Source organism: Heloderma suspectum, chromosome 2 (assembly GCF_057233095.1).
Source record: "Heloderma suspectum isolate Gila_16-S chromosome 2, 16-S_ref, whole genome shotgun sequence".
Taxonomy (NCBI): domain Eukaryota; kingdom Metazoa; phylum Chordata; class Lepidosauria; order Squamata; family Helodermatidae; genus Heloderma; species Heloderma suspectum.
The window spans coordinates 370,744,141-370,757,898 of record NC_139459.1 but is presented as its reverse complement, the minus strand read 5'-3'; the positions used below and the strand labels follow the sequence as shown (position 1 = coordinate 370,757,898).

Genomic DNA, 13,758 nt, shown 5'->3' with positions numbered 1-13,758 from the left:
TCAGACCCACCAGCCTCTACTGACTGTATTAGAATGTATCTCGCTTAGAAACGACTTTTAATGTAAGTGATTCATAAATATTGTTAAATACTTTAATATCAACCCTCTGCTGACTTTTATATAGCCATTCCCCTTGTCTATTAGCAATGATTATGAGTACCACATCTATTAGCGATGATTTTGAGTACCATGTGCCAGAGACTTGAGCAAGGCCGGCCCTACCATTAGGTAGAGTGAGGGGCCACCTTGGGCGGCTGACTTTGGCTGTCATGAAGGGCAGCAACTTTGGTAGTTATTTAATTCATGGTTGCTGTATTTTTACTGCCAGGGAGATTTTTTTTCCATTGGATTTTTTGCCTCAGGTGCCAAAATAATGTGGCTGGCTGTGGGTACTTTGCCCCTTTACTGGGCTGTCCCTGCTGGAGATTAAAACAACTGCAAAGTGTGGCAGGCATCAGGTTTAAACACACATTTTAAGGCGTTTGTTCCCATTTCCAGTGGATTTAAGGACTTCAGAAGTACGTAGAGCCACTATGGTGTAGTGCACAGGTGGGCAAACTTTTTTTTCCTGCAGTGAAAGGCCACGTTCCCTTACAGGTAATCTGTCAGGGGCCGGACGTTGGTGGTGGGTGGAGCCAAAGCCAACAGTGGGAGGGTCAGTCCTTTTCTCCCCCTCCGTTTCTTTTCTTGGCCAGTGGGCTGCTGGGAAAGGGGCAGCTCGCTCTTGACAGAGGTCTAAAGTGGCTGCGTGCAAAGGGCCATGTGACATTAGGCCGAGGGCCTAATCTGTGGCCCACCCCTTGTGTAGTGAAGGGGTGGGGAACCAGTTTTAGGTGCAGGCCTGAAATGACTGCATTGGGCCCTCCATAGGCCAGGTGATGTTGGTGGGCGTGGCCCTGCCGGTGGATGTCAGGGGGCGTGGCCCCACTTGCTGATGTCATCACCCCACCCATTTTGCCTTTTTCTGTGCTGAGGGAGGTATGCAGTTCTGTGCCTCTCTCAACATGGAGGGGGACTCAGTTGGTGCTGCCATCCGAGTTCCTGGCTTCGCACGGTGCGTGTCATCCACAAAGGGCGGCATGCACAGCACAAATGGACTCAGCCAGAGCCAGGAAGAGCTGAAGTAGTACTCCATCAAAGAAAAGGAAAGAAGTATCCAGCTCCTGCTTGATTATTTTCCCCATTCCCTGAATTCCCCTCTATAGCATGCTAATCTGTCACAGAAAGAGTCGTTATCACCTCATTCACTTACCAGAGCAAACAGCCTGGTGCTCCGGCAGATGACATCACTCCTCCTGCTCTGAAAATAGTCCCAGAACCCTGCTCTTCTGCATTCCCCCTTCGCCACACTGCTGATGATCCATTGTAGAACGAGGTAGCTGTGTCATTTGAAGAGTGAAGGTGGAGAGATGCTAGAAGGGATGTTGGAGAAAACTGCAACAGAATCAGATGAGTTCGGATTTCTATGAAACCAAGTCACGGATTCCACAGCGGACCGGCCTTTCCAAGTCACACAGATTCTGCGGACTTGCGGAACGTGTTTTTTGTTTCGTTTTTTAACTGTTTGGATTCTTAGGCAAATTGTTGAAAAATATGTAAAATTGGAGGGGTGGGGGAAGAGCTGAAAATGTTGTTTTCCCCCATAGGCTAAAACGTGAAAATGCACATGGGGGGGGGGGATTAGCGCTGTTTTGCAAGTGCGAATTTGTGCAAATGCAAATTTGTGGAAATTCAGAAAATTGGAAAAGAATCTGATTCCATCAATGAGCAGACAATGGTACAAAAGGCACCTGATAATCTGCAAAATGCAGATGGAATGGATTTTACAAAATCCGCACATCCCTAGATGCTACCCTCACCTCGCAGGGTGTTTAAAAAAAAAAAAAAACTGGCTCGGGATGACTGGAATTCTAGTCCAACAAATCTGGACGGCACCATGTTGGCAAATGCTGACCTAGAATGTTTACTACTACTACTACTACTTCTTGTTGTTGTTGTTAGGGCAGCTAATAATAGTCTCGTCAGTTGTGCTGAAGAGACAAACACATCTTTACACAAGGAAGTGAAATGTGAAATAGGTTTAAAGGATAACAACCTTGCTGTCATGTTTCATGTTTATATTTCGTCTCCTTTTGCAGGCAGAGGAATGACGCTAGAGATGCATTCCCAGTCGTCTCCATTTTGTGACAGAATGGAAACAATGGATTCAGATCAGGTAAGAGAGGGATCCTCAGAGAGAGATCTTTTATGTTCTTTTGTTACAAAGACACCATGTATCTGACTCATTTTGCCGCTGCAACCTTCCCAGTAGGAAGGATCTGGATTTCAGCAAACAAACAAAAAATTAAGTATTTGAACACAAGAATTTTATTCCAGCGGGCTTCACTGTACTTCCTCTGGAGTTACGACTGTCCCCTCTCTCTCTGCATTCAGGAAGGGGTCAAGACATATCTTTTTAATTTGGCTTTTTAAGTTGTTATAGGCTTTAAGATCGTTTTTTATGTTTTACTATGTTTGTATTTATATTTTTGTTTTCTGAATTTTTGTAAATCACCTTGGTTGGTTCCAGAAGGGTAGTACAGAAGTTAATCATCAAATTCATCATCAGCATCATCTTTGTCCTTCCTCTCCGCCCCCACCACTATCTACTCTGAATCGGAGGGTGGGAGGGGAATTCCATTCCACCAGCTATGTCCTGCTGGCATCCATTGTATCCATTGGATACAACCCAAGAGGTTACAGTTAGGGGTGACACTAGGAAAAAAAATATTGGGGCGGGGGAGGAAGCAGGCAAATTTGGGGAGGTGCGAGCCTTTGGCCACATCATGAGAAGACAGGATACCCTGGAGAAGACGCTGATGCTAGGGCAAGTGGAAGGCAAGAGGAAGAGGGGCTGACCAAGGGCAAGATGGATGGATGATATTCTGGAGGTGAAGGACTCGACCTTGGGGGAGCTGGGGGTGGCGACGGCCGACAGGAAGCTCTGGCGTGGGCTGGTCCATGAACTCACGAAGAGTCAGAAGCGACTGACCGAATAAACAACAACAACAAGCGAGCCTTGTCCCACATGTGAGATTTCTGTCACAATATTTCATTTTACTGTTCCCATCCTAAACATACTTTCCTCTGGGTTAACTCCCATTGGTTTTGATGGAAGTATCTTTCAACTAAGCCGGTTTAGGATTGTAGGCCTGTTTTAATTTCTGGGTTATGATTCAGTTAGCATTTATATGCCCGAAAGCCCGGCCAATAAATATCTGAAATAAATTTTAAAAAAATCCTTTTTTTCAAGCCACCACAGGGGTCTAGCAAGGAGGAGGGGGAAGCTACTTATCCCACCAAAATCAAAAGGAATAATTATTTGTAGATCACGTTTGACTGACGGACAGAGAGCCGAAAGACACTTGTGTGTGTATATCTCCACCTGGGGACGCTTGTGACAGGGCCCGTTCACCTTCCCCGCTGGGTCACCATGGCAGCCTGCAAGGGGAGAGAACTACAGGCCTGATCTCAGCTGTGCCACAGCGCCATCACTGCAGGTAGCCTGAGGGTGCTACTGCAGCTGCTAGCCTAGCAGGGATCAGGTGACGCAAGGAGCCAATGAGATCCCAGCTGGTCCTATAAAAGGTGCTGACTGCATCATGGCTCCTCATTCTGAGAGATTTGATTGTTGACACTATCTAAAATTATTTCTAGGCCACCTTTACGGATGGAACCCTCTCAAGGTGGCGTATCAGATAAAAGCCACATGAAGTAGATACAATAAAATCTAACATGTGGGATACAGTTACGGTACACACTATACCGAAAACATGTAAACAGCACCCAATCTTCAGCAAAAGAGATTGCGGAGGGGAAACACCTCCCCCCGTCTCTTCATATCCAACAATTGAGTTGTTTCTCCCAGCAACCATGTTTTAACTAGCCTTGTTCCTACTGAATATGATGTACTCTTTCAGTCTTTGACACTGAGATTTATTCTGATGCTTAATTTCCTGGAGAGAGCAAAAAGTTCCTTGGAATGGTGCCTTTTTCAAGTCAGGCTACTAACCTCCATCCCTCACATACTTTCCACATCACTTTTCAGAGGGAATAGGGGGAGGTGAATTTTTAGACCTTGTTTAGGACTATTTGTGAGGAGATTTTTTCCCCTTTTCTTTCTTTCAGGGGCCTGTGACCTTTGAGGAAGTAGCTGTGCGTTTCAGCAAAGGGGAGTGGGGTCTGCTGGATCCAGGCCAAAGAGCTCTCTACAGAGAAGTTATGGTGGAGAATTATGGGAATGTCACTTCTCTGGGTAAGGATTCCTTTGCTCTTTGTTGATAGATGTGTAAAAGGTACAAGTTATTTTTTAAAAAAGTTTTATTATTTTTTTCAGGTATTATTTTCATTTACTTATTATTTTCAAGTACAAACTTAGGAACTTGCTGCCTCAGGATGTGGCAATGGTCACTGGTTTAAAAGGGGTTTAGAAAAATTAGTGGAGAAAGATAGGTCTGAGTCAAACAAAGAGGAATAATATCCTGACCATACAAACTCAAACTTCAATATAAAAAGGTCAGGGGGTGGGGAAAAACCTACAAAGATTACAGAGAAAAATTATAAAGAATAATACGATAAAATATATACAAATTCATAAGGGAATACAACAAAGTAATGTATAGTTTATTTATTTATTTATTATTAAATTTATTAATCGCCCATCTGGCTGGTCACCCAGCCACTCTGGGCGATGTACAACACACCATAAAACAATTTAAAACAATAAAATTCTACCATAAACTTTTTTTTAGATACCCTAACCCACCCCAAATGCCTGCCTGAACAACCACGTTTTTAATGCACGACGGAAGCTCATTAAAGAGGGGGCATGACGGAGTTCCCTAGGGAGGGAGTTCCACAGAGTGGGGGCCACCACAGAAAAGGCCCTCTCCCTCGTCCCCACCAGTCTAGCTGTCCTGGCTGATGGGACAGAGAGAAGGCCATCCGAGGCTGATCTTGTTAAGCGGCCTGTCTAGTGCTGCTGGAGGCGCTCCTTAAGATAGGCTGGGCCGGAACCATATAGGGTTTTAAAGGTCAAAGCCAACACCTTGAATTTGGCCCGGAAAACAACTGGTAACCAGTGCAACTCCTTCAGCACTGGAGTGATGTGATCTCGCCGGCGGCTGCCTTTAATCAGGCGAGCCGCCGCGTTCTGTGCCAGCTGCAGCTTCCGAACCGTCTTCAAGGGTAACCCCACGTAGAGCGCATTACAGTAGTCTAAACGAGAGGAGACCAGGGCATGTACTACCGATGGGAGCAGATGGTCGGGAAGGAAGGGGCGCAGCCGCCGTATCAGATGGAGTTGATACAGCACTGTCCGGCTCACAGCTGACACCTGAGCCTCCATGGACAGCTGGGAGTCCAAAATGACCCCCAGGCTGCGGACCTGGTCTTTCAAGGGTAGCCATACCCCATTCAACACCAGGTCAACATCCCCCAGCCTCCTCTTGTCTCCCACCAAAAGTACCTCGGTCTTGTCAGGGTTCAGCTTCAGCTTATTCCTCCCCATCCAGCCACTCACCGTCTCCAGACATTTGGACAGGGATTCTACGGCCAACCTTGGTGAAGATTTGAATGAGAGGTAGAGCTGTGTGTCATCCGCATATTGATGACACTGCACCCCAAACCTCCTGATGATAGCCCCCAGCAGCTTCACATAGATGTTAAATAGCATCGGGGAGAGGATGGAACCCTGTGGCACCCCACAAGTAAGTGGCCACGGGTCCGAAACCTCCTCTCCCAGTGCTCCCTTCTGGTACCTGCCAGAGAGGAAGGACCGGAACCACCGCAATACAGTGTCTCCAGTGCCCAACCCCTCCAGGCGGTCCAGGAGGATACCGTGGTCAACGGTATCAAAAGCCGCTGAGAGGTCGAGGAGAACAAAGAAGGAGCATTCACCCCTATCCAGAGCCCTCCTCATATCATCCACCAAGGCGACCAAGGCCGTTTCTGTCCCATGCCCAGGCCTGAAGCCCGACTGAAATGGGTCTAGATAATCAGTTTCTTCCAAGTGTGCCTTCAACTGCACCGCCACCGCCCGCTCAATCACCTTGCCCAAAAATGGCAGATTTGAGACTGGGCGAAAGTTGTTCAGAACTTGAGGATCCAAGGAGGGCTTCTTTAAGAGCGGTCTTATCACTGCCTCCTTGAGGGCTGATGGCATCACTCCCTCCTCAAGGGAGGCGTTCACCACCGCCCTGATCCCCTCACCCAGTCTCTCTCTGCAGCTCATAATGAGCCAAGATGGGCAAGGATCAAGCAAGCAGGTGGTTGGCCTTACAGATGAAAGCACCTTGTCCACTTCATCAGGAGGAAGAAGCTGGAACCGATCCCACAAAACCGGTTTGCCACAGGCCGCCTCTTGCTCACTAACTGTATCCACAGTGTGCAGAGTAACACACCTAATCTGATCAATTTTACCTGCAAAGTGCCTTGCATAGTGACCAAACATTGTGGTAAAACAACTTTACAACATTACAGTCACAACCTATGTATACAGAAAGACAGAGAAGATTACTTATTGTAAACAAACCAACATATACAGTCTAATAAATGAATAGCAGATGCGTTTCCTCCCTACAGTCGTCTTCAGTGGCTAGTTGTTGTTGTTATTATTTTACGTTTCTATGCCACCCATTAGCCGAAGCTCTTTGAGCAGATTATAAAACAATGTTAGGATTAGGGAGACTTCTTCAGAATGAATCCAGAAGGCACAGTATCCGATTATCAGGACACGAGCTCACAGAATAAAAAGATACCATGAATACCTATTTGGTCAGACCTGGCAAGTCTGAGTAAAGACTCGGGAGGGGGCATGGCTCAGTGGTGGAGCACCAGGTTTGCATTCAAAACGTCCTGGGTTCGATTCCCAGCATCTCCAGGTAGGGCTGGGGAAAAAACTCCTGCCTGAAACACTGGAGAGCCACTGCAAGTCAGTGTTGTCAGTACCGGACTAGTTGGTCCAAGGGCCTGACTCAGTAGAAGGCAACTTTCCCACGTCTCTTCCAATAGAAAATTCCAGGCAGCAGTAATATATCACACTTATATCCATTCATCTGTAGAAAAGACTTTTCTGCCTTTCCTGCTGTCTGGCTGAAGATAAAGTCTATCGACGGCTATTGGATATGATCGATTATTGGGACCTCGAAGCTCAGAGCCAAAAATGGGAGGGTTGCTCTCTTCCTGTCCTGCTTGTGGGCTTCCCAAAAGCATCTGGCTGGCCACTGTTTTTTTTTTAAGAATCTTTTTGAGTATTTGCAAACCTCGGGGCTATTCCAAGTCTGCCGACACCTCTTTCTTTTGTGAGAGTGGTACAGTTTTGGCTGCAAGATGGGAATATCTGAATCAGTATTAAAAGGAATAAGATACTCAGCAGTTAAAAATAAGCGATCCTAGTTTTGTTTTCCATCCTCAGAAGGACCTCCAGTTCCTAAACCCGATCTCATCTCCTGGTTGGAAGAAAAGAAAGAGATATTTGACCGGAGCTCTGAAGCTGGAGGAAAATCAACAGGTAGCAAGTCGCTTATGTGTGTGGCAGGACCATCTGTGGATTGAGAATTGTGAGGTTCCCTTGCCAGGGGGTAGATTTCCCCGGTTGCATTTTCTCTCTCACCTAGGGCTGAGAATCAAACTACATGTTATATTTTGCAGTGTAGTTTAGGATGATTTTTTTTCTCTTGCTAGAGTAAGTATGCGTGACCCTGATTCCAATCGGGACCTCTGTGCACTGGAAGCAGAAGATTAAACCTTCCCCTCCCCACCACCGTATTCCCCCTGAAATCCCCCCCCCGCCACCATTGAAGAGGGTTAAAAAAATCATTTTTTTTAACACCCCTTGTAAATTTGGTCCCGTTTAACTTCAAAGCCTACACCAAACAGGTTCTAACACCCCAGTGGATAACCAAGCTAAGTCCGAACAGGCAAACAACATCACAGACAAAATAATAAAATACAGTGTATTTTAATGCTTTATTTTAGAAAATTACAAAGCTATAAGAAAATGGCATGGTGGTTATATGAGTGTTAGAAACTTTCTCTGTCATTATAGGTAAAGAGAATGTAACAACAACATGAGATTAACTAAAATATTTGCAATTGCCAAAGCTGGTACTGTAAATTTAGCTAGCAAGATAACGACTTGAGCTTCTAACATTGTTATGACTCCTCTTTCGTCTCCTCTCCTGTTTTCAGCTACAGCTAAAACATGTTAAACAATACTTAGAAGATAGGAGAAGAGAATGTAACAAAATATGAGATTAACTAAAGAATTGCACTATTTAAAATCCTAAAAGATGATGCTGTTAAAGTGCTGCACTCAATATGCCAACAAATTTGGAACACTCAACAGTGGCCACAAGACTGGAAAAGGTCAGTTTACATTCCAATTCCAAAGAAGGGCAATGCCAAAGAGTGTTCAAACCATCGTACAATAGCACTCATTTCACATGCCAGCAAGGTTATGCTCAAAATCCTACAAGCTAGGCTTCAGCAGTATGCGAACCGAGAACTACCGGAAGTACAAGCTGGGTTTAGAAGAGGCAGAGGAACTAGAGATCAAATCGCCAACTTTCACTGGATCATGGAGAAAGCAAGAGAATTCCAGAAAAACGTCTATTTCTGCTTCATTGACTACACTAAAGGCTTTGATTGTGTGGATCACAACAAACTCTGGCAAATTCTGAAAGAGATGGGGGTACCGGACCACCTTACCTGTCTCCTGAGAAACCTGTACGAGGGTCAAGAAGCAACAGTAAGAACCAGACATGGAACAACCGATTGGTTCCAAATTGGGAAAGGAGTACAACAAGGCTGCATATTGTCGCCCTGCTTATTTAACTTATATGCAGAGTACATCATGAGAAATGCCGGGTTGGATGAATCACAGGTCGGAATTAAGTTTGACAGGAGAATTATCAACAACCTCAGATACACAGATGATACCACCCTAATGGCAGAAAGCGAAGAGGATCTAAAGAGCCTCTTGTTGAGGGTGAAAGTGGAGAGTGCAAAAGCTGGTTTGAAACTCAACATTAAAAAAATGAAGATCATGGCATCTGGCCCCATCCCTTCCTGGCATATGGAAGGGGAAGAAATGGAAGCAGTGACAGATTTTATTTTCTTGGGCTCCAAGATCACTGCAGACGGTGACTGTAGCTATGAAATTAAAAGATGCTTGCTCCTTGGGAGGAAAGCTATGGCAAACCTAGACAGTGTAGTAAGAAGCAGAGACATCACCTTGCCGACAAAGGTTCGTATAATCAAAGCTATGGTTTTCCCAGTAGTAACGTATGGCTGTGAGAGCTGGACTCTAAGGAAGGCTGAGCGCCGAAGAATTGATGCTTTTGAACTGTGGTGCTGGAGAAGACTCTTGCGAGTCCCCTGGACTGCAAGGAGGTCAAATCAGTCCATCCTAAAGGAAATCAACCCTGAGTGCTCATTGGAAGGACAGATACTGAAGCTGAAGCTCAAATATTTTGGCCACCTAAAGAGAAAACTCCCTGGAAAAGACCCTGATGCTGGGAACGACTGAAGGCAAAAGGAGAAGGGGACAGCAGAGGTTGAGATGGCTAGATAGCATCACTGATGCAATGAATATGGACTTGAGCATGCTCTGGGAGAGAGTGGAGGACAGGAAGGCCTGGCGTGCTATGGTCCATGGGGTCACGAAGAGTCGGACACGACTGAACAACAACAAAAGAATTGCAATTACTTTCCATACAATTTCAATTGGGGTTTTTTCCCTAAGACTTTATACTGTCCACAGAAGTGCACTTAAACTATGCTTGCTATGTTATCTGAGGCATAAGTGCATTTTTATGGAACAGTATAATTAAGTCCTAGGAAAAAAACAATTAAAACTGTATGGAAAGTATCTGCAGTTCTTTAGTTAATCTCATATTTTTGTTACATTCTCTTTACCTATAATGACAGAGAAAGTTTCTAAAACTCATCTAACTCCCATGCCATTTTCTTATGACTTTGTACTTTTCTGAAATAAAGCATTAAAATAGATGTAATTTATTATTTTGTCTGCAGTGGTGTTTGCCTGTTTGGACTTAGCTTGGCTACCCACCGGGGTGCTAAAACCCATTTGGTGTAGGTTCTGAAGTTAAATGGACTGAGGGGGGGAGTTTGGGGAGGGGACGGTGGGGGGAGGTTTAATCCTCCCCTCCCGGTGTGTGATAGTCCTGATCTGAATTGGGGCTGTGCGCACTTACTCTAGAGGGGGGGGGAAGAGTCTCCTCCACTACACACTACACAATTAACGTAAATTGTAGTTTTACCGTGAGTGAGAGTGAAGATGATGCTATGAAGCAAAACCTGGGTTCCCAAAAATTCCATTAAACAGTGCAGGAAAGAAAAAGAGATTCAATGATTCAGTTTGGATGATCATGTCTCTGCCTCTCATAAGGTGAGATAGGAATGAGCCTTTTGCCTGTTTATGCAACTCCTTTGCTTCTCACTTTGTGGCCCGAGCAACCAAACCCAGAAACTTCTAATTAACCATAGCTTCCTATCTCATCTGAACTGGGAAACAATCGTTATCAACTTTGGAACAAACCAGGGGATTAAACCCGCTTCAAACTATGACTCTTCTGAAGCTTAGTAGCCAGAATTTCTTGGATCAGATGAAACGGGAAACGATGGGTTAGGTATCCTGGTTTGATTGACCTAGGAGTGAAGAGCCTGGGTGTACAGGCAAAAGGCTCATTTGTTTAGGGCACAATCCTATGCATGTTTAGACAGAAAAAAGTCCTACAATTTCCAGCATACCCCAGCCAGCATGGGAGTTGTAGGAGCTTTTCGGTCTAAACATGCATAGGATTTCACCCTTATTTATTTAAAATAATTCTATACTGCCTTTTGTTATGAAATCACAGGGCAGTCTACAAAATGCTTTAAAAAAAACAAAATACAAAGATAAAAATAATTGTTCAAACAGGGCCAATGTCAACCACCCTGGACATTAAAATGTTTAAGGGAATTAAAATTTATTTATTAAATTTATTTATTTATTAAATTTCTTAATCGCCCATCTGGCTGGTGACCCAGCCACTCTGGGCAATGTACAACAGTACAATTTAAAACAGTAAAATTACACATTAAAACATTGTTTAAAAATACCCTAACCCACCCCAAATGCCTGCCTGAACAACCAAGTTTTCAACGCATGGCGGAAGCTCATTAAAGAAGAGGTATGGCGGAGTTCCCTAGGGAGGGAGTTCCACAGAGTGGGGGCCACCACAGAGAAGGCCCTCTCCCTTGTCCTCATCAGTCTAGATGTCCTGGCTGATGGGACAGAGAGAAGGCCATCCGAGGCTGATCTTGTTGAGCGGCCTGTCTGGTGTTGCTGGAGGCGCTCCTTGAGATAGGCTGGGCTGGACCCATATAGGGTTTTAAAGGTCAAAACCAACACCTTGCATTTGGCCTGGAAAACAACTGGCAACCAGTGCAAATTGTGGTATAAACAACAAAGAAAGTTGTCATACCTTAAGGGCTCACCCGTTTATTCTGGCACAAGCTTTGGCAGACTGTAGCTCACTTCACCAGATGCATGGAGTGTCATTGAGAGTTTGAGGTATGTATGTATGTATGTATGTGTGTGTGTGTGTATATATATATATACACACACACACACACATAGGGCATATGATGTGTTCAGGGGGCAAGGGGAGAATTATAAATAATGAAATCAGAAGGAAATTAAATTCAAACAGAATTGACAGTGACAGTAGCCATTCACAAAACAGGAGCTGCTGATAACACAAACTTCCTGGCACTGGGTAAGCCAGTTAACACATGTAGCGCAAAAATATCCATCAGAGACAGGGTTCACACGTGACACCAACCTATGGGTAGGGACGTTGGAGAAATCTGCAACGGAACCAAATGAGTTTGGATTCTCATGAATCCGACCCATGGATTCCACAGTGGACTGACTGGCTTTTCCCGTCGGGCAAATTCCATGGACGTTTGGACCGGTTTTCTAACCATCCCGAATTTTGCACAAATTTTGTTGTAGAACAATATGCGAAATTTAAAAAAAAACGGCCAAAAAATGTGCATTTCCCTCATAGGCTAAAGTGCACAAATGTGCATGTGGGGGGGATTTGAGCCTTTTTGCATGTGTGGATTTGGGCAACTGAGCATTTGTGCGAATCCACGGTTGCGCAAATTCGGAAACAAAAAATCCAATTCTGTCGATGGGCAGATAGCACAACGAAAGGTGCCTGACAATCTGCAAAACACAGATGGAATGGATTTTACACAATTTTACACATGGGTTACAATGTCACAAGTAAGTGCACTGCCTCCTGTCTGCCAGCCACTTCTGCTTTGCAACCCAGAATTCTGGGTTGTTGAATGGGAGTGCAACCCAGAGTTTGAACCCATCATTTGTTGCTGGGTTAAAACGCTGGGTTGTTTCTCCCTCAACAACCCAGAGTTCTGGGTTCCCACATCTCAAGGAACAACCCAGAAGTTCCTGGATTCGTTTGGAGCGCTAGGGGCAGGCCATGCCAGGTAAGGGGAACAAGGGAGAGATGTGTAGTATCTGTCCCCTGCTCCGGGCCTGTCCAGAGCCAAAGGATGGCTGGGGGAGGCGTGACCCCATCTTCTGGCCTTCGTTTGCTGCTCTGCAATGCCAGGTCTGTTACCCAGAAAACCTCCCTCATCCATGACATGATCCTGGATGAGGGTGTAGACCTGGCATGTATTACGGAGACCTGGCTGGCCAAGGCTGCTGCTCCAACCCTTGCAGCCATGTGTCCAGCCGGATTTTCGTATGCACAGCAGCCGAGGGCTGGGGATCGGGGAGGGGGAGTGGCTGTTATCTACCGAGAGTCCTTGGTCTTCACCAGAACCCCTCTCCGGGAGACCAAGGTTGCTGAGTGCATGTACTGGAGGTTGGGCCCGAAGGGCAGTCTGGGGATTCTGCTTGTGTACCGTCCACCCCGCTGCACGACTGACTCCCTGGCCGAGGTGCTTGAGGTGGTCTCTGATGTGCATGTACAGTCCCCTAACTTACTGGTGTTGGGGGACTTCAACGTACATTTGGAGGCCATCCTCACAGGAGCACCTCGGGACTTCATGGAGACCATGGCCTCCTGGGAGCTGCACCATATTCTAACTGGGCCCACCCATGTAGCCGGTCATGCACTAGACCTTGTGTTTGTTTCTGGAGAAGCGGGGAGTGATCTGGAAGTTGGGGGTATATCCACCACCCCCTTGTCATGGTCAGATCACTATCTGGTGACGTTGGACTTCTCGGTTCCACAACCCCTCCGCAGGGGTGGAGGACCCATTAAAATGGTCCGCCTCAGGCATCTTATGGATCCAAATGCATTCCTGAACGCGCTTGGAGATTCTCTGGGGCATGCCAACGGCCACTCAGTCGAGACCCTGGTGGGTGGCTGGAATGCCGCAATCACTGGGGCATTAGATCGGGTGGCTCCGAAACGCCCTCTCCCCCTGAACAGGGCTTGGACTGCACCATGGTTCAATCTGCGGTTACGAGCTCTGAAACAGGAGGTGAGACGGGTAGAGCGCCGGTGGCGGACGTCTCGCTCCAAAGACGATCAGACACGGGCTAGAGCGGTATCTTCAGCCTATCACGTGGTGGTGAAGGCAGCAAAAAAGGAATATTATGCTGCCTCCATCGCATCTGCAGAGTGCTGTCCCAGGAGGCTGTTCCAAGTGGTCCGGAGCCTGGTCGGTCCT

At 46.0% G+C, this 13,758-nt stretch overlaps 1 protein-coding gene across 11 annotated transcripts in view; it reads left to right on the top strand.

Moving 5' to 3' along the window:
• LOC146356059 (uncharacterized) overlaps positions 1 to 13,758 on the top strand; it is a 42,669-nt gene that overhangs the window by 16,053 nt on the left and 12,858 nt on the right. For 10 of the 11 annotated variants that reach the window (XM_084831451.1, XM_084831457.1, XM_084831449.1 and 7 more), the window contains 3 exons: positions 2,139 to 2,215; positions 4,168 to 4,294; positions 7,454 to 7,549. In XM_084831451.1, coding sequence (XP_084687577.1) covers positions 2,139 to 2,215; positions 4,168 to 4,294; positions 7,454 to 7,549 — 300 coding nt within the window. The remainder of the gene's footprint in view (positions 1 to 2,138; positions 2,216 to 4,167; positions 4,295 to 7,453; positions 7,550 to 13,758) is intronic. The other variant, XM_084831460.1, reaches the window with a different exon arrangement.